This window comes from Brassica napus, chromosome C9 (assembly GCF_020379485.1).
Source record: "Brassica napus cultivar Da-Ae chromosome C9, Da-Ae, whole genome shotgun sequence".
Taxonomy (NCBI): Eukaryota; Viridiplantae; Streptophyta; class Magnoliopsida; order Brassicales; family Brassicaceae; genus Brassica; species Brassica napus.
The window spans coordinates 42,547,090-42,571,242 of record NC_063452.1 but is presented as its reverse complement, the minus strand read 5'-3'; the positions used below and the strand labels follow the sequence as shown (position 1 = coordinate 42,571,242).

General features: G+C 36.4%; 4 protein-coding genes across 7 annotated transcripts; 2 read left to right on the top strand and 2 right to left on the bottom strand.

Moving 5' to 3' along the window:
* Positions 1–7,963: 7,963 nt before the first annotated feature.
* On the top strand, positions 7,964–9,850 carry LOC106418547 (pyridoxal reductase, chloroplastic). 3 transcript variants are annotated; one of them, XM_013859272.3, is made up of 6 exons: positions 7,964–8,264; positions 8,339–8,528; positions 8,639–8,732; positions 8,830–8,953; positions 9,047–9,300; positions 9,380–9,850. In XM_013859272.3, the coding sequence occupies exons 1-6, from the start codon at positions 8,157–8,159 to the stop codon at positions 9,657–9,659; spliced, it is 1,050 nt and encodes a 349-aa protein (XP_013714726.1). In that variant the 5' UTR covers positions 7,964–8,156; the 3' UTR covers positions 9,660–9,850. The 3 variants fall into 3 exon arrangements, with proteins under 3 accessions (XP_013714726.1, XP_013714725.1, XP_013714723.1); XM_013859271.3 differs by having other exon boundaries at positions 8,009–8,264; positions 8,339–8,567; positions 8,648–8,732; XM_013859269.3 differs by having other exon boundaries at positions 8,009–8,264; positions 8,339–8,567.
* Positions 9,851–12,566: 2,716 nt separating this feature from the next.
* On the top strand, positions 12,567–15,384 carry LOC106418245 (rab GTPase-activating protein 22). The gene is made up of 5 exons (XM_013858907.3): positions 12,567–13,221; positions 13,413–13,545; positions 13,626–13,675; positions 13,765–13,818; positions 13,887–15,384. The coding sequence occupies exons 1-5, from the start codon at positions 12,995–12,997 to the stop codon at positions 15,046–15,048; spliced, it is 1,626 nt and encodes a 541-aa protein (XP_013714361.1). The 5' UTR covers positions 12,567–12,994; the 3' UTR covers positions 15,049–15,384.
* A 4-nt stretch (positions 15,385–15,388) lies between these two features.
* LOC106418246 (cytochrome b5) lies at positions 15,389–16,707 on the bottom strand. Its single transcript, XM_013858908.3, has 4 exons — positions 16,483–16,707; positions 16,292–16,392; positions 15,992–16,058; positions 15,389–15,896 (listed from the first exon to the last, which is right to left on the bottom strand). Exons 2-4 carry the CDS (start codon positions 16,376–16,378, stop codon positions 15,646–15,648), a joined length of 405 nt encoding a protein of 134 aa, XP_013714362.1. The 5' UTR covers positions 16,379–16,392; positions 16,483–16,707; the 3' UTR covers positions 15,389–15,645.
* Positions 16,708–18,201: 1,494 nt separating this feature from the next.
* On the bottom strand, positions 18,202–22,012 carry LOC106418413 (metal-nicotianamine transporter YSL3). Of its 2 annotated transcripts, none has more exons than XM_013859115.3 (8): positions 21,779–22,012; positions 21,305–21,362; positions 20,803–21,217; positions 20,541–20,713; positions 20,024–20,121; positions 19,778–19,918; positions 19,384–19,691; positions 18,202–19,297 (listed from the first exon to the last, which is right to left on the bottom strand). In XM_013859115.3, exons 3-8 carry the CDS (start codon positions 21,176–21,178, stop codon positions 18,369–18,371), a joined length of 2,025 nt encoding a protein of 674 aa, XP_013714569.2. In that variant the 5' UTR covers positions 21,179–21,217; positions 21,305–21,362; positions 21,779–22,012; the 3' UTR covers positions 18,202–18,368. The 2 variants fall into 2 exon arrangements, with proteins under 2 accessions (XP_013714569.2, XP_013714570.2); XM_013859116.3 differs by lacking the exon at positions 21,779–22,012 and adding an exon at positions 21,588–21,743.
* Between the last annotated feature and the right edge of the window lie 2,141 nt (positions 22,013–24,153).

Below are 24,153 nucleotides of genomic sequence, written 5' to 3'. Positions count from 1 at the left end.
GTTCCTTCTGAATGACTCCAAAAATGTAGACGTGAACCTCGAATCCCAATCCGATACAATGTTGACATCCCTGAAACCTCCCAAACTCAATAATGTAGGTCTGCTCCAACTGATTAGCTCTGACTATCTTCTTAATTACTTAGGAAATGGACTGACTTGGTAAGTCTATCCATGACTACCCATGTGGCATCCTTTCCACATATGGTGATTTAAAATCCCATAACAATGTCCATAATCACCATACCTCATTTCCACTCCGGCAAAAGCAAGCTCAAAAATAACATGATAGATAACTGATCCTCTGACATAGCCATCTGACATGTCTGACACTGTGACGCAATGAAGCTACAACTCTCTTCATACTGGACCAATTATAGTTAACACTTCATATCTTTGTACCCCTTGGTGTTCCCGATGGGTAGAGAAACACAAATGATGTATTTGTTGTAAGATCCCTATTCTTAACAGCTTATCGTCCAACACACAACTCGGTTTTGGTACAGGTACATCCCGCTCAAAACTATCCCGCTCAACACTTATGATATCCAATACTCCCCATCTCGATCGTCTTACAAAGCCATAACGCTAACATGCGCTTGGCGTATCCGCCATAGCAAGACTGCCTGCTCCAAAGTCCCAAGGCCATCTGTCTCTCCATCGACAGTAATGACACACAATCTGAGACTAGCAAATGTCCCAGTAAACTCATGAACCTCTTTGGTTCCTGATACGTCGCTCATGTGCCTACCCAAGGCATTTGTCACCTGGTTGTCTTTACCAGATGGTATGCAATATCCAAACTATAGCCTGCTACCAACTCAATCCAACTGCACTGTCCAAGTACAAGTTTTAATGAATAAAGATAGATTTCAGACTCCAATGATCCCAGAGAATCTGAACTTCCTTCCTGTACAATTACAATCTCCAAAACTATAACGCAAATACCACTGCAGCCACTACGAATCATGAATAGGGTAGTGGGTCTTGTGAGGTCTCAACTGATGCAACGTATATGAAATGACCTAATCCTTATGCATCAATACACAATCCGCAAACGCTTATCATGCTCCCTCTACTCCAAGAATAACTCAATGGGGTCGTCAATGAGTACAATCGCGCACTTGTCCAAGTGTTTGCGAAAAACATCATTCATAAGCTTCTCAAATGCTATCGGTGCATTCGTCGATCCAAAATGATATCACCAAAACTCATAATATCCATAACGTATACGGAAATCCACATTCCATACATACTCCTCAACTATAGCAATCTGATGATGTCTTGATGCCAAGATAACCTTCGAGAACCACAAACCTCCATGCAGCTAATTCAATAACTCATCAATATGATGGTTACCATGTTCAAGTCTATGCAGTCGATCCAAAGCCTGAAACTCCCATCATTTTTTTTTCTTTACAAACAACACTGGTACTCCCCACAGTGAATTTCTCGGCCTGATAAATCTCTTGTCTGATAAATCTTCCATATGTTCTTTCAGCTCAGCCATCTCTACTGGCGCTAATCGGTATAGAACTCGTGAAACCGGTGCTGTCCCTGACTCCAACTCGATCGTAAGAACATCTCCTCTGGCTGGTGACAGCCCTTCCAAAGGCCTTAAATACATCTCCATACTCTGAGATAACTAGAAGATCCTGCAATTCATGTTGACCATCCAAATGATCACCAAAATCCATTTACTCCCCATATCGAATAACTCCTCTGCATGTAGCAGATATGCAAATAAAATCTGCTCTGCTCCAAAAATGTGAACTCTTGCCCTCAGGCAATCCAACAGTACTCGATGTCGTGATAACAAGTCCATCCCAAGAATGATATCGCAAAACACAACTCCATCTCTGACGAGTCTCTGAATAACTTGACTCCCCCATGCATAACTGGTACGCCACAATGAATATGAATATCTCCCAATGCCCTATGTCAAATGTCCGAACTGACACATCTCTGCAGCGATCAACACTGCCAGAAACTGGCAAACATACCAAGCGTAACTCCAATATCACACAACGCAAGCTGTCGCACCCCAATCCAAAAGTGATCCCCACGAGTTTACAAACTAACTATGCCTCCAAGGCAGTCAATACACTCATACACACGAATAACACATGCCAACTCATGGCTCACATCTCATACCACATAATCTCCAGTAACAAAAAAAAAACTTGTGGAGTGATAGCTTGAAGTTAGGGTGGTAGCAAAACTGTCACATATCCACATGCAGACAATCTCCAAACACGGCTGGCGAAACTGATACACAACTGCGCAATCTGTCGAGTTGTGACATCGTCCATTTGTCGAACCTCTGGCTGAAACCCTGCTTGCTAGAGAACGGATGACGATGATAAACTCTTCGTCAATAAAAAGACAATTGGGTTAGAAGTTACTGAACGGAAAGGTGCTGTATTTTTCTTTCTTTAAAACTCCCAAATTCCCGGATTCAAAAATCTTTTAAAATCGATTAAACCAAATTAAAACCGAGTCAAAACCGAGTCGAAACCACGTCCCAACAAATCGCCATCCTGGGTCAGAGCCGGGACAGAACCCCGCTCTGATACCAAATTGTAACACCCGTATTTTCCGAAATAACTTAAATAAATAAAAAGTCTGAAATCTCCATTTATTACTTCTCAAAAGTCAACTTCAAAGTCGTAAATCCAATAAATAGCCATAAATCAAAATAACATAATAAATCCCAAAAATATCGATAACAGCATAAAATCCGCAAGTCTGAAAAAGACAGAAATAAAACTCCCAAAGCACCAGCCCGATAGCAATCACTCCTGCTCGTCAGTCTCATCTGAAAGGGGAAGGAAATGAGGGGTGAGTAACAGGGGAGTTACTCTGTGAGGTATGGGATGCTAAACACGCAAACCACTGACTTGAGTAATAGAACTCCCACTATGGAACTTTAGCTCTAACATGAACAAACAAGACGCCTAAAGCATCACACAAACACAACACAAACAATGCGATGATAGCATATAGCTAGTCCATACCCCCCGCATCTCCTCATACGGATATATATATACATACGCTGCGTCGCTAGTACAGTCTGTCTCTGTACCCCCGCCCTCCAAAGCTGCGTCGAATGCAAACGTCTCTGCACCCACGCCCCACACAATCTGCGTCACTAGCCCAGACGTCTCTGAGCCCCCGCCCACCAAAGCTGTGTCGCTAGTCCAGACATCTCTGAACCCCCGCCCACTCACATAGTCCCTACTCATAACTATGTATACTTACATATATATATCGCATATCTTAACATCACACAATCAAATCAACGGTTGAATCCTCTAGACCCCTAGTTCCAGTTTACAATGAATGAACTAACTAACAATCAAGACTCAAACAGACTCAATTCAAACAGACGGATCATGATTCGAAATCTAAACTACGATAGAGAGAATTCTACACTGGCACAGGATTTACGGAATAGACCCTCACCTTAGTCACTGGCTGGAATGATCGACGGGAGATGGTCAACTGCATCACGAAATCAACGACTTAGGCTCGGAGTCTCAGGAAATAAAGTTTCCAAAAATGGAAACTTTCCTAAAATAGAAATTTTCCTAAAATAGAAACTTCCCTAATATACTTATTTCCTAAATTAGAAACTTTCCTAAAATAGTAACTTCCCAAAAATAGATTCCTAAAACTAGAAATATGGAAGCGGCAAACTTACTAGAAAAACCAGCCAGAAGCTCGTCCAGAAATCCCGCCGGAAGCTCGCCTAGAAATCTCGTCGGAAGCTCACCCGGAAATTCCACCGGAAAAATTCACTAGTGACTGGTCGTCGGATAATTCAACAACAACTCGTCACATGCAAAGAAATACTTTGACTTGATGAGAATAAAGAGAAGCGTTGAGTTTCTTATATAGAGGGAGGAAAATGAGGTAGGTTTTCTAAACTTCCAATGTGGGACAAAATAAAAAGAGAGAATTGAGCTTTAGTTTTAATAAAACCAAAAAGGCTCCACCAAAACAAGATCAGGGTCGTTACAGCAACCTTTTGAGTTCACTGTGGTGAGAGAAGAACACTGCTTTCCAAGTCTCGTGCAAGGAGAGAAGGGGAAGGTTTTCTGGGATTCCAAAACTGAGAGGTGCGTCTTAGACGACATCTTAGCGGCGGCAAAGTGAAGTCACGATTCATGACTCGCTTTCATATATCTGTATTCTAAAAAAGAATTTCAAGCCAGTAAGTTTCTGTTGGTGGTGAGGAATAACGATGGTGGACTGCTGAATGCATGTCCCCGTATCTGAAAAAGAGAAAGAGATGAAGAAAATAGACTCGACTATACTATAATCAGTTAAATAAAATTATAGTGTAGTATATGTTATTTAATGTAACTATTTATGTAAGGCTACTATATTTATTTAAGATATAGTTTTCTACTAGGTGATTCACCCGCGTACGTGGGAATGAATATTTACATATAAACTAAATTGTAATAGTTATCAATATTTATTTTTGTTTACTTTAGTTTTATATTTTATATTATTTTAATTAAGCATGCATATTATTTATGAGTTATTGAGTTGTAATGTTTAATGTATTTGATTTTGTAGAATATTCAACTTTGCTATGATATTTGTTTCTAAAATTCTTGTTGATTTTATTCTTATGTAGTTAGTTTCTTAGTGTTTGTATGGTTACTTTGTTGTAAATAATATATTTGGTTTTTTTTTGTGAAGGCAACAATGAATATAAATTATATGCGCCGCATTCTAAACCAATGAACATTATAAAAAACTTTAGCTGGCTCTATTAAAAGTTATAACTCTTGCCTCGATAAAATATGTAGTCAAGTGAGTTATTTGAAGTCATTTTCATTATACAGCCACTTTATGTCATTATGATCTTTCATCTATTCAGAGATGAATGGATTTCTATAACAAAAACGATAGTGTGCTTCTTAACAGAGAAAACATGATTTTTTTTGTGAATAAAATAAAATTTTAGATATTGAAATATTTGTCTTGATATTTCAAACTTAACAAAATTAGTTTTTTATTTGTATAGAGATATGAATATCCATTTACATTGAAATTTTTTAATTATAAGAAAATATTGATTTAGAAATTAAGAAGTGATTAAAATAAGATAGTAATATGATGTTTAACTAACATAAAAAAAATTAAATAAGAATTTTTTTTTAAATATATAACACAACAAATTGTTTCTAATTAACATGAGCGGTTTTTAAATAAGAAAAAAGATCTTAAAAATATACTTTCGACTAATTTGATGTAATTAATTTATTAATAAAATATTAGATATTTTAATATCATAAGAAAGTTTATTTAACCAACATGAATTTAGTAAAAAAATCTATAACTTTTTGTGAATTTGAGAATTTAAAGGGAATTTGTGTTTAATTAAAAATATTTTATAAATATATTTAAATATCAATAAATTACCATATATTTAAATAGTAAATATATTTCCTTTTTGATATTACATTCTTTTGATATATATAATGGTTTGAATGGTAACCAAGGGAATGAAGAGGAACACTACATTCCTTAACGTTCCTCAAAAATGTTACCATTCATGAGGAATATTTTTTCTTCTTCATTCCTTCTCATTCTTTTTTTTGTAGAGAATTATAATGCAAATTTGTTTTTTGTTAATTTTGATAAGAAACCATCATTCCTCATCATTCCCAAAATTTTATTCCTATTCGTTTTTTTCCTAATAATTCTTAATGTTCCTCGATGGTTACCAGTCACACCCAAAATAATTAGTTTCTTAAAGTATAGGTTTTCGAGATATATGTTTATAAAAAAAATTTTTAATATATTATATTATATTTCTTTTGGTTTATATAGAACTATTTTTTATTAAATTACATGCTTTATATATAAAAATTGATATTGATATATATATATATATATTTATATTAAAAATATCGTCTTTTATATTAAATTTAATTTTGAGTTATATATATATTTATATTAAAGATATCGTCTTTTATATATTTATATTAAAGGTATCGTCTACTAGTTTTATAGGGGTTCTTTCGGTTTTTCGGTGTTTCTTGCCGATCCTTAAGAATGACTCATTTCTCCCTTTTCTTGTTTATCAGTCAGTAACTGAATAGTTACGGTCTGGTAATTCTTGGAGGCATATCTCTTTCTTTTTCGAGGTACAGTTTGGTCTCTAGTGCGGTGAAATTCTACAAGGCTTTATAGCCTTGATAGCTCGTTTGGCTTGTTGGTTGGCGCTCTCTATTAGAGGAGAGTGAAGAGGATGTATAGAGTCTCGCAAGTTAGTCATTGAGGCTTGGGATTTGTACAAGCTGTTGTGAGGGATTTCGATGACAGTGGTTCTATCTTGGAGAATGACAGTTCCTCTAGATAATTAATATGTTGGACACAAAATTTGCTCTTAACCGGATTGAATCTGGAGCTCTGTGTGGTATCTGGAACTTGTGTGACGGTGGGGCATCAACCAAGTTTGTGGAGGCAAAGATTGAGTCATATCTTTCTTTTAGAACCGACGTTTGCAATCGCGAGACTCCTCCAGAAAACAGTTTCATTTCTGACATGTCATCGTGGACGGATCTACGGATTTGTCTCGAACACACCAGCCTCAGATAGGTCGTGGAGATCTCTGATTTGTTGGTGACAAATTGATGAGAGTAAGTCACACCAATTTATTTAGGAAGAATATTATTTGATTTTCATGAAAATAATGTTACAAGATGTATATTTTATATAGAAAATAAATCAAGTTAATTTTATATAGAAAATAAACTAATATGGAATAGTATATAATAGATAATGATAAGCTTCATATTCTTATATATTGATGTCTATCCTAATATTGACCATTGATTAGATTGATCTTGTAGATCTCCTAATATTCTCCCTCGGTCTCATACATGGTAACACATATGAGTTTGGACAATCTTTAAAATATAGTAGTAAAAATAACTCAAAGGCTTGTGAAACAACGATGGTTGTTAATGTTGCGGAAGCTTAATGAACGTCCCCTAAATCTTTTGTGATCTCGCGAGTCGAGATAGATGATCTGATTTTGGGTTTGATTGTTTGTTTTATCCATCCTACAATGAGATGATTGTTTGATGTACAATCTTCATGGTAGGGTGAATCAGCTGCCGGTAGACTGCCGTCAAGAAATTTGAATCTTTCGTGAGCTAATAGTCATACGAAAGTTGATGAATGAATACTTGAATTGTTGAATGAATTTTTCTTGCTTCAAATTGAGAAACAAAGAAATAGAGAATAATTTTGCTGATTTGCGATTTATAGCTGAAATATAATGGGTGTGACTGGTAACGATCCATGATCATGAATAAAATTTTGGGAATGATCATGAATGATGATTTGCATTATAATTCTCTACAAAAAAAAAAAGAATGAGAAAGAATGAAGAGGAAAAACTATTCGTCATGAATGATAATCTTTTTTAAAACGTTAAGGAATGTAGTGTTCTTCTTCTTTAAATCGTGAATAAAGAAGTTTTGAACTAAGTGTTGTTGTTATGCGATTTATGCAAACCAACACGAGAATAAATATTTTGGAAGTTTTTGATGATTTTAGTTTTGTTTTTGCTCTAATACCATAACAAATTGATGAGAGTAAATCACACAAAGTTATTTAGGAAGAATGTTATTAGACTCTAGCGAAAGTAATGTTATAAGCTGTATAGTTTATATAGAGAATAAATCAACTTAATTTCTTAAACTAATATATTGATGTATATACTAATATTGACCATTGGATCAGGTTGATCTGGTACATCTCCCAATAGTTGGTCACTTCTGTTGTTAGAGTTGGAAGCTAGCTTTACTAGTCTTTTTACCACGTTTGTTCACCTCATCTTTAAATTTGCATGTTTGTTCGTTCCTTTAGCCTAATATTTCTTCTAATAATATCACTATTTGTACCGGTTAACTAAAATTTGTAACTATTCCGATTTCCTTTTTTGAAGCTTAAACAAAAAGAAAAAATACATTTTTTTTTTTGAAACAATGAAAAATACATTTGTATTGTTATTTATCAAATAAAAGCGTAGAGAGAAGTTTATCTCTAAAGACATCCAAATGTTTTGGGCCACACACTGAGAACTAGACGGAGGCTTCAGATTCTCGACTCGTCGAAACCCATTTTCAATGGCGTTCACACTGTCCACCACAAAGACCCTCACCACCAACATTAACTGCTCAAACACAACCTCCTTCAAGCCCCTCAAGCTCCCTCTTTTCTGGCCATGGGAAAAGGTAACTAGACACATATACGTCATTCAAAGGTTTCTCCTTTAGATTGTAACTAGATGGAGTGATCGATGTGTTAGGTCAAAATGGGTCCTCTGAGTGTTTCTCCGATGGGTTTTGGGACATGGGCTTGGGGCAATCAGCTTCTTTGGGGTTACCAGACTTCCATGGACATTCAGCTTCAACAAGCTTTCGAGCTGGCTTTGGAAAACGGAATCAATTTGTTTGATACCGCAGATTCTTATGGCACTGGTCGGCTAAATGGCCAAAGTGAGAGACTTTTGGGGCAATTCATCAAACAATCTCAAGGTTTACTGCAATTTAGTTTGTCTTTTAAGCTGTCTGATGCGTTACTATTGTGTCTGATTTCGAAATGTCAGCATTAAAAGGGAAACAAAGTGAAGTTGTGATAGCTACCAAGTTTGCAGCTTATCCATGGCGGTTAACTTCAGGACAGTTTGTGAATGCTTGCAGGTCTCTTTAACTCATCGGTTTTGTCTCCCTTTTGTACTTCTACTTCGGGTGTGTTGGAGATTTGATGATAAAATATATGTTCTTTTCATGTTTTCAGCGCTTCTTTAGAGCGGCTTCAGATAGACCAGCTCGGGATCGGGCAGCTTCACTGGTCAACCGCAAACTACGCGCCTCTACAAGAACTTGCTCTTTGGGATGGTCTAGTGGCAATGTACGAGAAGGTTGCTTTGTAATCTACTGAAATACACTGATCTCTGTAACGTACACTAAGCTCTTTGGAGAGTTGATGATACCGGTTCCTCTTTTTTTTTTAGGGGCTAGTTCGAGCTGTTGGAGTCAGTAACTATGGACCTCAGCAGCTTGTCAAGATTCATGATTACCTCAAAACCAGAGGGGTTCCTTTATGCTCTGCTCAGGTGCAGTTCTCATTGCTAAGCTACGGAAAAGAGCAACAAGAGATCAAGAGAGTATGCGACGAGCTCGGGATTCGTTTGATCTCTTATAGTCCTCTTGGTCTAGGAATGCTAACAGGGAAATACTCCTCTTCAAAGCTTCCCACTGGTCCTCGGTTAAGTATTCTCCAGGCTTATCCATAGTGTTTCTTGTTTGTTACTATGCTTGAACATTTTCTTGTTTTCTTGTAACAGATCATTGCTATTTGGACAGATTCTTCCGGGACTAGAGCCTCTGCTTGTAGCACTGAGAGAGATCGCGGAGATACGAGGAAAGACTATGCCTCAGGTCGCAATAAACTGGTGTATATGCAAAGGGACAGTGCCTATACCGGGTATAAAGTCGGTTAGACATGTTGAGGATAACTTGGGTGCTATGGGATGGATACTTACAAATGATGAACAGCTTCAGTTAGAATATGCAGCTCAAGAATCACCGAGGTCTATGATTCAGAACATTTTTCAGACAAGATGATAGGATTTTGAGAAATAAAAATGCTTATACATTTAGACTACAATGCAGAAGCGTTTATATGTATGCATCACACCCTTCTAGCTATCATTCAAGTCAAAATCTCATGTATTTTATATGCTTTTACTGAAAATCAAAATCAACAAAGAATAGATTGATAAATTTTACTATAAAAGATAGTTTGAGAGTGCAAATGTCATGGAACTTATAATGTTATCAACTTGTTACTTATCATCCTTAATGAGTTTTGCATAAGGATTTTGTGGTATAAACAATTAAAAAATGAAACTTTATTTTTAAATAATTTAAGAGTTATAGAATTTATGTATATTAGCTTTTGAAATTATTGAGATCTTGAACCAATACTTCACTTCGTTATGTTCAGGTCCTAGAGTTTTGGTTAATAGATATCAAAGTCGCCTATCCTAGATTTGCCTTTAGTATTGAATGATTGTTGTAACCATTAATCCGCTTACAAACTAGACCGTTCTATGTTTTGATTGGACAGCAGACTGGAGTTGACTCAATACTGTTGTTGCTTACGTTGATAGACACTACTATAGCATTGTCGAGGGAAACATAAACAAAAATCATCGATTGTTGTGTGTTTTCTGCTCCGCAAAGCTCTCTATCCAGCAGTGAGCAAACTTATCATTGCAGTTTCTGTATTTGCATAGACAAAAACTTATCTTTCAAGCAACCAAGTGTTTGTCCCTATAAAATAATAATGTTATTATATACCAACAACTTGGCTACTAGTCTTGCAAGTCTTCTCTATCCAACGAGCTAAATCTATTCATTCAAATCTCATTAGCTTCTCTTCTTTGTTAATCGGAATATCATTTAAGGACAATTATAGTCCCAAGAACATGCAAGTATATTTTCATAAGTAATATTTAAATAAAATACAACTTTTTTTTTATTTTTTTTCCATCTAGGATTTTATTTATTATATAATTAAACCTTACAAACCTATTACAAGAGGCATTCAAGCCCAGACTAAAAACCTAACACGACAACAACATTATAAGGCCCAACAACGGCCCATAAACCAAACCACCCACACTAAAGCGGAACGAATCACTTCTTCCACGTGTTCAAATCACGGTAAACGAGATCCACGTGTTTGAAGACCAAACCCCTCGTCTTCACCGACATGCAGATCGTCGCCGACACAGGGAACCACCGGCTCAGCCGGGACCAAACCTCACGATCTTCACGGTGTGCACCATCTTAGCCATATCACCAAACTTCGGAGAGCTTCCATCAACCTATGTTGAGATCTCGTCCAAGCCAAACACCGAAGACCCATCACATGCAACGGAATCACCACCGACGGAGAGCTTACATCGACCGTTGTCGAGATCTCATCCGCCACCTTAACTCCAGAAAAACCGAAGCTTTCCACCAAACGGAAAACTTTTAGAAAATCGATTGCTTCCTAAAACTAGATACACATAACCGCCATCTTCACCAAAGGAGAGTGAAACGCGGAGATAAGCCGACCGTCCTTTGCCGGAGAAGAAGGCAAGGACGTCGGAGACAAAAAACCAGCCGACAACACCGGAAGATATGGTGCGTCGCCGGAGTCAAAAGCCGACTGAATTACCGAGAGGACAAGTGATTCTCCGGAGTCAAAAGCCAGTCATAAGATGCTAAAGGAGACACCTATACTGGAACCATTCCCGAACGGCGGGAGTCACCTCACCGGAAGAAAGATCCGGTCATCGATGCTTTCTCAATCATCCAACTCTGTAAAAGGTCTGGAAGAGAGAACAGATAGGAGAGAGAAAGCCCGCCTTTTCTTTTTTGATACATGGACATATATTTAAATAAAAAACACAACTAGTACATTATCAGAATAATTCTATTCCATCTGCTTTGTAAATTTAATACTAATTATATTCCATAGTATTTGTTTGATAACATACGCGGCTACATTTAATACGATATCTTTTGCTTTATGTCAGTCAAAAAAAGAAAGAAAGAAAAAAGCATAGTTATTTTCTCTTTATTCGGTTCTGTTACACTTTAACGACTCACAAGTGACAACAAAATACACAATAAACAGCATATTAATCAATTCTTTTCCAGTGACCAAAAAAAAAAAAAAAAATTCTTTCCAGTCACTGTTTATGTATAAATATGCTAAAAAGAAATGGCTACTGCAGATTTGGTTTGTCTTAGATAAAGGTTTGATTTACATATCATCTAATTGATATTTGAGAATGAATCATTTCCCTAGTAGTGATTACTAATCAGTAATCACCATTTACACTTTAGTTTAATTGACAGGTAATCTTCATATAATCAGTCATTTGTGATTGATAATTGTTAATGAATTGAGTAATGACTAAAAATGTATCAAAGAAGAAATAATGTCGTTTTTCTCTTATCTATAACATGAGACCAGAAAATATATCCCAACTCAGATGACACTTGGACTGTATGTTTATATGTAAGAAGCATTTTCTCTGCTAATTGCTATAGAGTTGTGACACATTTTCAATATCCTACCAAACAAAAACTATTCTAAAATAGAGTATTTTGGTACGAGCAACCACCATACACTTGCATTCATAGCCATGGTGCTAATCTACATTGAGTAGATGTAGGTCCATTAGGACAACATTCGATGATTAGATTTGTCTTTTTCTAGCAGAGATTAATTTTTTTCTTGAAGATCTACCAAAACTAATTATCATTATGTTCCTTAAAAGCCGCGGTAAAGTCTGAGACGCAATGAAAATCTCTAGCTTTTGACCTTTTAATGTTTCTCGACACGTGGCGCATCTTTGTTGGTCACTCCCGATTGTTGATACTTATCGCGTAAAAATCCACGAACGACGACTAGAACCAAACGACGACGTTAAATCACTCGAATTCACCTACCATATCGCGTGAAGATTTAATTAATGCGCGTGCATGTTTAAAGCGAACGCGCTAGTACACGCGCCTAAAGTTATTTTGAAAAAGAGGAAGAAAAAAAAGACAAGAGCTGAAAAAGAAAGAGCAAAGTGGTTAAGATGGGCTTCAGTTGTTGTGTGCTTTAGCTTTCTTTCTTCTTTATTTTTTTTTTGTTCAGTTTCGGCGTGCTGGAGATGTCGCGTTAGCGAATCACAGGGATAGAGATAGTGATTGGGGAGGGCAAATCGGTCATTATCTTGAACTCTCATGCCGGATTTCCACCGCCGTTTCTCAGACACCGGCGGAGTTCCGGCGGAGATTCGCCGTTTGATATTGAAGAATGGCGTTGTTTTAAGTGAAGGTTTGGTAGATCTCTGATGCAAGACGGAGACTTTTCGAGTTTGTGATTTAGATTTAAAGTTGAGAATCAAATGAAGGCGTTACGGCGAAGCCACACGTCAACGTCGTCTGGAAACTCATCTTCTCCGTTACCTTCTTCCACTTCCTTGGCATCTTCTTCTTCTACTTCACCTCCTTCATCTAACTCTTCGTCTTCTTCCTCTTCCGCTTCCTCGTCTTCTTCTTCTTCGTCGTCGTGGATCCATCTCCGATCTGTTCTCTTTGTGGCTAATCTATCGTCTCCATCCTCGTCCGATCGGTAAGTACCTGTTTAGATTTGGATTATTTAGATGTGATCTTAAGTCTCTAGAGATTGGAACAAAAAAAGTTTCTTTAATTTGTTCGGATTGTTTATTTCATTTGTTGTTAGATTGATTGATTTTAGCAACCAATGTTGGTGGATTTTAGCTTAACGACGCTTGACTTGGTTTCCTTTCTTGTGTTTAAAAGCCGGCGGAAATCACCGTGGTCTCGCCGGAAAAGAAAATGGCCTTTGACGCCGCATCAATGGAGGAGTTTATCTACACCGGAGGGCAAACTCCGGGACGGTGGAGTTGGATTTCTGAAGAGAGTTAGAAGCAGAGTGAGTAGTTTTGAACTAGCAACTATATACTTGTTTGATTCATCCTACCTGTGGTTCTGATTATATGCTTTTTATTGTAGGGTGTTGATCCCAGTATTCGTGCAGAAGTTTGGCTCTTCTTACTCGGAGTGTGAGTTTTGAACCAAGTCTCCTTTGCTTTATTTCCCTCATGTTGAGATTCTCAACTTGTTTCTCTCTCTCTCTCTCTTTCTATGGCAGCTATGATTTGAATAGTACTAGTGAAGAAAGAGAAGCCGTGAATACTCAAAAAAGGTTAGCAAATATTGATCTGGTTGATGTATTATATAATTGTATTCATTGTTTGGGATCACTGAATGTAGGAAGGAGTATGAGAATCTACAGAGACGGTGCAAGATGCTTCTCAAGCGCGGCAATGGAAGTACCGATGATCTCGAGGAAGAAGCAGACGATCAATGCGTTAGATTCATGGATGATTACAAGACTCCCGGACTAATGACGAATCAAGATGTGGTCTCTGCTGTGAACACTGATTCTTCTGACACAGACTCGTGTGAAGACAACGAAGACGTTCAGCTTCTTCCCTCTTTTGTATACAGCGATGAGAAAAAACCAGAGGAAGAAAATAGTAATAACAATAATAGTTCTGGAGAGACCAGTACTCCTTCTCCTGAGATCCAAGTAGAAGTCACTGTACACGAAGATTTCTCCACGTGGCAACGTATCATCCGTCTTGATGCCTTACGTGCTGACTCCGACTGGGCTACATACTCTTCTTCCTCAACCGCAATCACAGAAACCAAAGCTCGCGGTTTGGCTGAGTCCGTCGGTTTAAAAGACTACGATGATAACTTAGAAAGCTGCAGGCTTTACCACGCCGCACGTCTCGTTGCGATTCTCGAAGCCTATGCTCTCTACGACCCTGAGATAGGCTACTGCCAAGGAATGAGCGACCTCTTGTCACCAATCCTCGCTGTCATCTCAGAGGACCACGAGGCCTTCTGGTGCTTCGTTGGTTTCATGAAGAAAGCGCGGCATAACTTCAGGCTAGACGAGGCAGGGATCCAGAGACAGCTTGGCATCGTGTCGAAGATCATCAAATCCAAAGACTCTCAGCTTTACAAGCACTTGGAGAATCTCCAGGCCGAGGATTGCAGTTTCGTTTACAGGATGGTTCTTGTGATGTTTAGGAGGGAGTTGAGCTTTGAGCAGACGCTTTGTCTTTGGGAAGTGATGTGGGCTGATCAGGCTGCTATTAGAGCTGGAGTTGGGAAGTCGCCGTGGAGCAGAATCAGGCAGCAGGCACCTCCCACGGATGATCTGTTGCTCTACGCGATCGCGGCGTTGGTTCTGCGTAGGAAGCTGATCATACAGAAGTACAGTAGTATGGATGAGATTGTGGAAGAGTGCAATAGCATGGCTGGTCAGCTTGATGTCTGGAAGCTTTTAGATGATGCGCATCACCTTGTTGTGACGCTCCATGACAAGATCGAAACTCTGTCCTCTCAATCTCTCAGCATTTGAGGGAAATGAAGTGCTCTCTACTACACAAAGGACCTTGCACTCGTCGGGATTCGGTTTTGTCAAGGTATTAAGGTTATCACGGTTTGGTTCTTTACCGTTTTGGTTATCTCTCAGCTTTTCTTTCTTTCTGTTTTCATCATCACAGAGACAACACGATACTACTGTCTGTCTATCTATCCATCAACGTTTATTGTAGTAGTAGTAATAGTAATGAAAAGAACAAGACAATATCTTGTCGGGGAAAAAATGTAAGGGATGAGTCTGAAGCTACTGTCTTTTTCCACAATTGGATGGATCATACGAAGTTAAATTGTAGCCTATTCAATTTCTCGTTTCCACATTTTAGCACCAACAGAGAAACACTCTTTTATTTGATCATCAAAGTTGAACACATCTCAATCAACACACAAAAATAAACCAGATGATACCACCAACGAAAACACTAACAACACATTGATTATTGGTTTATAGTAGTTCTAACAAGAATAATTTTTAGAACAGAGGTGTGCAATCTAGAACCAAACCAAGGTTTCGAAATACAGAGATATGGGAAAGAGTTATCCAATGGGAAGCAATACCGCAAGCCTCTCTCTGCTTCTACTCTTTCTTAGTATACTGACGGACGACGAGAGCAAGACCCAAGATCAAGATTGGAACAAGGAACTGAAGGATCTTGATCATGAATTCTGGTGTCTTGTCTTGGTTGTACGCGGGTTGCACTGGTGCAACGTATGTCCTTGTCGCTGGAACAGTAGACGAATCGATCTCGCCAATGTAGTACTTCTCCATCATGTCCCTCGCGGTGTCGCTGTGACCAACGTCTTCAAAGTCATTCGTAGCATCTTTCCCTGCAACAAACACCGCAACAGAAACAGTCATCAACTGGATCAGACATAAAGAAACCAAAGTTAAATAATAAATATTTTATCCTTTGTATCAAAACCTGTTGAGGACAATAACACTTCATCGCCACCGGGATGATCATCCATGAAAGGGGTCACATCATAGACCTAAACTCAGTAAAAAAACAAGACATCAATCAATCATTAATGGACAGACACTAACTAGATCAGCTTCAAGAAGGGAACACAATCAAGGGTCATAATCAATAACTAACTATCAACAGTAAACATCAAACCATGATTCTCCAGTGTCACATCATCGAAGCTTTTAGATAAATCAATAGCGTACAAAAACACTATGTCGTGTAGACGAGAGAATTCTCAGACAAGACCTAACTAACCTTGCCGGAGATAATAAGCCAACAATCCTTGGTTTTGTTGTGCTGCGAAACTTCTTCGAAACCTAGAACCTTCTTCTCTGAAGCCATCTCTCTCCTCAAATCTACAATAATCAAGATTAGTAGAGTAAAGTAACAATGACAGATTCAAATCGAAATAATCAGAATGATGATTTCGAAGAAGATCGTGATACCAAAGGTGGGGGATCTTTCTGCTTTCAGATTCAGAATTGCGATAGCACCTCGTGGGGTAACTAACTCTTCACCTACTTAAGAACTTTCTAGTATTAAAATGTTACTTACTAAACTACCCTTGAAATGTTTTGTTGAATAGAGGGTAGTTGCGGTCAAGCTGCGGTTTGACTTTTGAACGCAGATCAATTTGGACTTTGGTTCAAATCTAATTTATGGTCTACGCCGTACCAAAGAAACTAGCGTCTCCCCGATAGCAATATGACGTGTGGTTTCAGTGTGCTCTTTCACTAATTCTCTTGCGACCAATAAAAGAAATTAATAAAAGTTTAGCAAATTGGGGAAAGGTGAAAGAAATCTCTCATATTTGGTTCTAATGTAATCTTTTCTTTCTCATCTTGAGAATATTTGCTACTTTATTTTTAACTAGTGTACTCCCGTGCATAATCTATTATATTTTCAACTTTTTTATCATAAATTAAAATTAAAATAAATTTTAAATTTTTACACATCCTATAAATATTTTGACATAGCTAATATTAAAGAAAATATAGGCTGTTACGGAATATCTGATGTTGTTTTTAAAATACATATTTTAAAAAGATTTTGTTTAAAAAAAAAAGGATTTATCTATAATTTATTAATATCAAATCTAGTATAATTACTTAGGTTTTGTGATAAATAAACGTGAGTAGTTACAATATAGTAACATATATTATGATTTTTTTTCTCAAAAGAAAACATATATTATGATTTTTAACTTACAAAACCGACACTATTTTAAAATTAATAGAATATGAACATATATTTCTTAAGAAAAAAGAAAGCCAGTTTTTTTAAAAAAAACTGTCACGATTTTAAGATTAAATATGAACATAGAACATATATTTCACCTTCTAATCACCTATATATATATATCTCACGTTTCACCCTCTACGCACATTTATCTCACATTTTGTCTTCTCGATGATTCATGAAATCTTGAGATGGTTGAGCAGAGTTGCAGGTTCTTGTCATCTTTTTCAGATTTATTTTATCCATCTATAGAAAATATGTATTAGAGTTTTACAATATAATTGAGAGAAACAGATTCAAAAAATTGCTATCTAGATTTATATTATAAGCCAAAGAAAACCTACACTGATTATGGTTGCACAGGGATAAAATTGATAATGTACACGTTATATTATTGTTGTAGGAAACATAAGATTGATAACAATGAAACACTTACTTCTTCCTTGGATAACTTGGTTTACATCTTCCTTTGATAACTTGATCTAGTTCTTTATTTTGATAATTTAACAACAAATTAAATGAAAAGTAAAAAAAAAATATTGAAGAAACGGAATATAAATTTTGTTTGTGAGAGAGACAATGTAGAAAAAAGTAGATTTGGTTTGCAACTTATATAGGAGAAGGAGATGAAAAAACAGTTTCAAAATATGTAAGGCAACTTGACTATTTTAGCAAAAAAAAAAAAAGGTTAACGTGGGTTTAGTTTTCTGAGAAGAAATAGGAATATGAACAGTTAAAAATTTGGATTGCAGAAAAAAGGATAAAAAGAATTTAAATGTTTTTTGTTTTGTTTTATTTTTTGTTTTATAAAGTTTTGTCATGTGCCAGATTTGACTTGCGATTTAGTATATAAAGGATTTTCTTTAATTTATTCTTATTCTGAAATAGTGAGTTCGTACTATATAAAAATTAAATAATCCTTAGCATTTAAAAAAAAGTAAATTATAAAATTTATTTAAGACGTCTTTATTTGTATACATAATTATTGAATTATATAACCTCTCTTTCTCTCAAACTCTATTTATTAAAACATTTCTTTAGCTATTTAACACTACTACACAGAGAGCAAAACTCATATAAAAGTAAACTTAACCTATTTACTCGGCATGAAGCTCATACAGATGGGAGGCTTCACACCGGCCAAAGCAAGAACCGACGACGGCAAAATCCAAAGCCCATCACCACATATCAAACCGGAAGCAACCGCCGGTACCATCAAACCGGCTTTAACTCGATCCCTCTTATTCCACACAAACACTATCAAACTCCCAACACACATATCTATAGCGAAGTACCCTCCGACAAGAAACGGAACCGCCATAGCCATCGGCAGCGGGACCCACTTCCCTATCTTCTCCGGCGACATATCCCTGACGAGATTAGCAGCCACCGCGAACGCGAAAAAGCCATAGCAAAGCTGCAGACAATGCTGAGGCAAAGCAGAGAAGCCTTCGACTCCAAGAATCGCCATGTTTCTGTATATCAAAGCGTAGGGAGCTTTATACTCTCCCTCAGGGTTCCCAACATCGAAGGCTTTGTAAAACAGGAAGAAAGTGAGAGGAGCCACGACGCAGCCGATCCCCGTCCCGATTGCTTGGCTCACAAGCATCGACCGCGGTGAAGTCAGAGTCAAGTGCCCTGTCTTGAAGTCGTGCATTAGGTCTGAAGATATCGAGACGATGGATTTTATCAACCCGCATCCGACAAGTCCCGCGACTACACCGTCTTGTTTCCCTGCCATAGCGGCTAAGATGAAGAGAGCGACTTTACCGTAGTTGTAAGCCATGTTCATGTCTGTAAGCCCTGCTCCATAGGCGTTACTGAAACCTAGAGATGGAGCTAGCATGTACGCTACGACAATGAAGTACCATTTGAGCTCCGGGAACATCATAGGGATGGCGATGATCGAGACAACAGAGAAAGCTGCGTATCCAACTGCTGCAACCCATAGAGGAATGCTGTCTCTTACAAAGATCTCATCTCTTTTGAGATCTGCAATAGATTGTTTGTCTTTCTCCAAATCTGCGGTAAAATATCTCCAATCAGATACGAAATAACTATATAGTAACGACTATAATAATAGTTTCCGGTATTATATATATACTTACTAGATTTCCCAGAGTGGTGATTCTTTAACTTGGAGTATATGTTTCTTGCTGTGAACATAAGTATCTTGATGAAATGGTAAAGCCCGTCTCCGAGGATCAATGAGATAGATACGAACACCTTGTAACCATTGAGACTCTTCATGCTGCTTTGAGGCAGAGTAGATGGGTACCAATCTCCACTAAGACCTTTAATGAGAGGCCACATGATTCCCCAGGAAAGAACCGCGCCAAAAAGCAAAGATATGTTGACAATATGGGAACAGATCATTCCTGCTCCAATGTATGTCATGCTAAAGTCGAAGTAGAATCTGTGGAGTATTTTCAAGATCATCAAGTTTCCGTTTTGATCAGTTGAGATGTGTTAAGTACCATAGAAATATGAATGAAAACTCACGAGTTCTTCCAAGCTTCTAATCCAAAAGTAGGAAACTGAATGAATCCACACTCTGTACCACTGGTTCCAGTGAAGAACCACTGAAAGAAGGCCCATATGAAGCTAAAGGAGAAATACTTCACAAACCCAAACACTTGTTTCCTGCATAGAAACAGAGCAAACAAATTGTTTTATTCAAATCAGAAACGTGAGAAGTAGTGGCTAAAGAGAGCAAGAGAGTACGAAAAACATAGGTTTCATACTTACTTAGCCATTTTATTGCCTTTAGAAGTGTGGAAACCGTTGATTAAAACCGCGGTAGCTGTTCCACTTGGATATGTCAGCTTGTAGTCTATGATCATGATCTGGTTAACAAAACAAAGCCATAACGAATTTTAGCAGTCTAGACCTAACCAACAAACAAAGATGTTGGGATTAGACCAAACAAGCCAAACCGGGGTTAGTAGTCCATGCCTGGCCCATAGTGACCCCGAAGGCCGGGCCAAGACCAACAAAACAAGTAAAAAATAATATATTTTATATATAAAATTTTCTAATATTTTCACACATTAATAAAAAAACACATTAAAGCACTATTTATAAAGGCATTACTTTTTGTTATTATCAATTTTCAATAACTTTAAACAAATAGTAATTCAATAAATTTTAATTTTCTTAAAGTTTACAATTTCTATATGAAAACATGAAACATCTATTTTTGTGAAACAAATTTTTTTTTATAAACATATATCTAAATGGAATGGAGGGAATAGTAACTATCTACCTTTCTTAAAGGAACCAACGCTAAGAGACCAACAAAGCAAGTAAAGAACAAGAAAGCAGTCATCCAACCAATCCCAGGCTCTTTGGTGCTTCCTGGACTATTCCCTTCAGTGTGAGTTCCTGACTGTTCATAAGTCTTTGTGCTCAAACCAAGTAGGTATGAACCAAACCCACCTGCAAATCACACAAACACAAGTTCAACCAACCAATTAAAAGCTGATTAAACATCATTAAAAATGTTTTCAAAAATTCACCAAAATTACCTCCAACTGCAATGCTGTAACAAGCAACAGCACATGTTTGGACCACTGTGTTCTCTTGTTTAGTAAACGGTTTAGTCACAATCCCTGCCTTGGTAAGAAGCTTGGTCCAGCTTCTAAGGAACACAAAGGCTAAAAGTGCTGCAGAGACGTTTAGGTTCGGTACCAAACCTGTGGTCAAGTTTAGCTTCATCACGATCACACTGTAGATAATACCAATGATTATGCTTGCAACGATTCCCCTGAAAGTGATTTGACTCTTCCATGGAGGAATTGACCTGAACTCATCTGCTTCGTTTTGAGTCTCTTCCAAGTCATCTCTTTCTTCTCTCTCGGTCTCATTTCTTGCTTCTCTCTCCATCATCAAGGAGCTCCTCATTTTTACAGAGTCTCTGTTTTTTTTTTTTGTTTCAAAACTCTACGAAGAACCCAAAAGACAGATTCTTTAATATCAATTCAAAAACTTGCTCTTTTCAGGGATGACGAGACATATGTAAAAAGGTACCTTCTTTACGGATCAGTCCTACTCTGACAATTTTTCTTGCTTTCCACGCCCAAAGTATCTGAAACAGAACAGTTACTTACTTAGCCACACAGAAAAAGATAAATCTAAAGATTATTTTAATCTATTGCATAAATCTGTAAAAGCTAAACCATAGAATAGAATCAAATGACGCAAATGATCTCTTTTGCTTAGAGATCTAATCCATAAAGTTAATGACTTTGGATTATACTCAGGAATCAGAATTAATCTACAACGTAACAAGATCGGTTTTTTTTAAACAGACCCTTTTTCTCAAATCACATAGTTGTTCAATCTGTGAAACAGGAACTAGATTTGTGTTCTTGTTGGGGAAGACAAGAGAATGAAAAATGAAAGAGAAAGTGAACTTGTAGATGAAACAGGTACACATGAAGACCACACTTGCATTTCCCAAAGAGATAGAAGAAAAACAAAACCAATACATTAAATGCTTACACGGAACGAAGACCAAAGAATTAATCGCCAAGAATGGCAGTAGTATATTTTTAAAAAGGGATTTGGTGTTTATGGAAAGATATATAGAAGCAGAGATGATGAAGAAGAAAGCTTTAAAATTAAAAAGATTAATAAAGATAAACGTTTTTATGTACCGCACGTTGACATATCAGTACTACAAAAGATACAAAACTAAAGATAAACGTTTTTTGGGGTTGATGTAGTACAATAATCATTAAGGGACTAAACTTTTTAATAGTATTTTTGAACTTTTAAACTTTTCAAAAGTTATGCATAAAAAAAAACCTGGAGGCTAATTATTAATTAAATCCATACAACCTTGATATATGTCATTAAGAAAACTAAATAAATGTTACATAGTAAAAATCCTTGTTCTAAAACGCGGCGGTTTGGTCCGAGAACGCGGCGGATAAACGTTAAACGGTTGTGGACCGTGGCGATTTCAATCTATCCGGGAAAAAAAATCGGATGGTAGGAGCAGAAACCAAATGTTCTACATAAGATCTATGACATAGGTGCTAAAACAACAAAAAAAACAAAGAGATGATGGAAAATGGGAAAAAAAAAACCAGCAGCCGTCGTTATTAAAATTGCAGAGAAATAAACCCTATAGGAAGAAGATGGATGGTAAATGACTAATTTGCCCCTCCTTAATGAAAACTCGAAAATACATCGCACCAAAAATACCTGGAACCTAAGTTGGGTGGTGTTAATAAACATCACCAAACCACCACACCACCGTGAATCTTTTGTAATCAGTATCAATATATTAAATATATACAAAATAATATAAAAATGCCCTAAAATAAATCTCCGATTAATCTCCGTATATTCTCTGATTTATTGATTCGGCGCTAGGCGTCATCCGACCGCACGCGTTACGCCTAGCGTAGTTTCGAACACGGTAAAATATCAAACTTATTTTAAATGCTTTTCAATGGCATGACTATTCAACCGTTACATTATGTAGTGTTCCGTGTGAACAGACAAGGTGACATTTTGGTAGATACTCTCTTCTCTCCTCTGTTTTATACTTCTTTCGTTCCAGAATGATCCATGTCTTAGAAACAAAAATTATTTTTTAAAAATTTATATTTTATCTTCAATATATTTAATAATGACAAATTATAAATTTCAAAAACATAAATTGTATTTACTGAACTTTGATTGGTTAAAAATCATACAAAATAACTTAACACAGAAAACAATGCATTTATTGTCAAAGTTTTACGTGTTTTCTTAATAAATGTGAAAACTCTAAAATATATATTATTTTGAGACGAAATGAGTATTAAATGCCATTTTAATTTTTCTATTTTGTTTCATTATTAAATATCGTTTTAAGTTTTCAATTCACACATTTAATAAAAATAAATTTACTCTTATTTTTAATTCATTAATTAATAAAATCAAATATAAAATTATATTAAATAGGAGTAAAACATAAAATTTGATAATTTTTTAATTCACGTACAAAAACTTGAAATAACATTTAATATGAAACGGAGTATAAAATGTATATACAAAAAAATATCAAAATGACATTTTTAAGCAAGAGAGAGAGTACATGTTTATGTTTCGAATGGAGGAGTGGGACAAGTGCAGTTCTCCTGCACATGCAGTTCTCCCGCACTGCATTCACTATTCACCATTTTCTGTTTGTAAAAGCAGTTCAAGCGGGAGATCTGCATGCAGTTCAATATTTTTTGTCTTTTTGTGGAAAAAGTAGGAGATCTGCATGCAGATCTCATCCGCCAACATTTGGTAGTGTTAATCTGCTTTTTTTTGTTTGTCAATAAATAACTTTGTTACAACACATAACTTTAAAAATATATTTATCTACTTTTATGAATACAATATTTTTATTTTATTTTATTTACAACTTTAACAATACAAAATTATCATTCTCTACTTATTATTTTTTGTCATATAATATTTAATTTTTATAAATAAGAAAATAAAAGAAGTATAAGTATCTTATAAAACATTTACATGCATTTCGGCCTATCCTATAACATTTAAGATATTTGTTTAGATATCTACGTGTCGTTTTTATTGTTTTAATATATGATCTATAGTTTTGAACTGATTTTGTCATTCATAAGTTACAATATAGTTTTCTCCTGCATGATCCGCTTGATCTGCACTTGTCCTGCTTGATCTGCATTTGCCCTATTTGATCTGCATTATCTGATTGATTTGTCCTGTTTTTACTGTTTTTACCGTTCGAATCCTTAATTTAATGAAATCTGGTGGTATTCATGTCAAAGGGAACAACTGTGATGGCTTTGATTCTTTATTTGACTAATAAGGCTGGATTTATTGTGTAACCCGAGAATACCGGTTCATGTGAC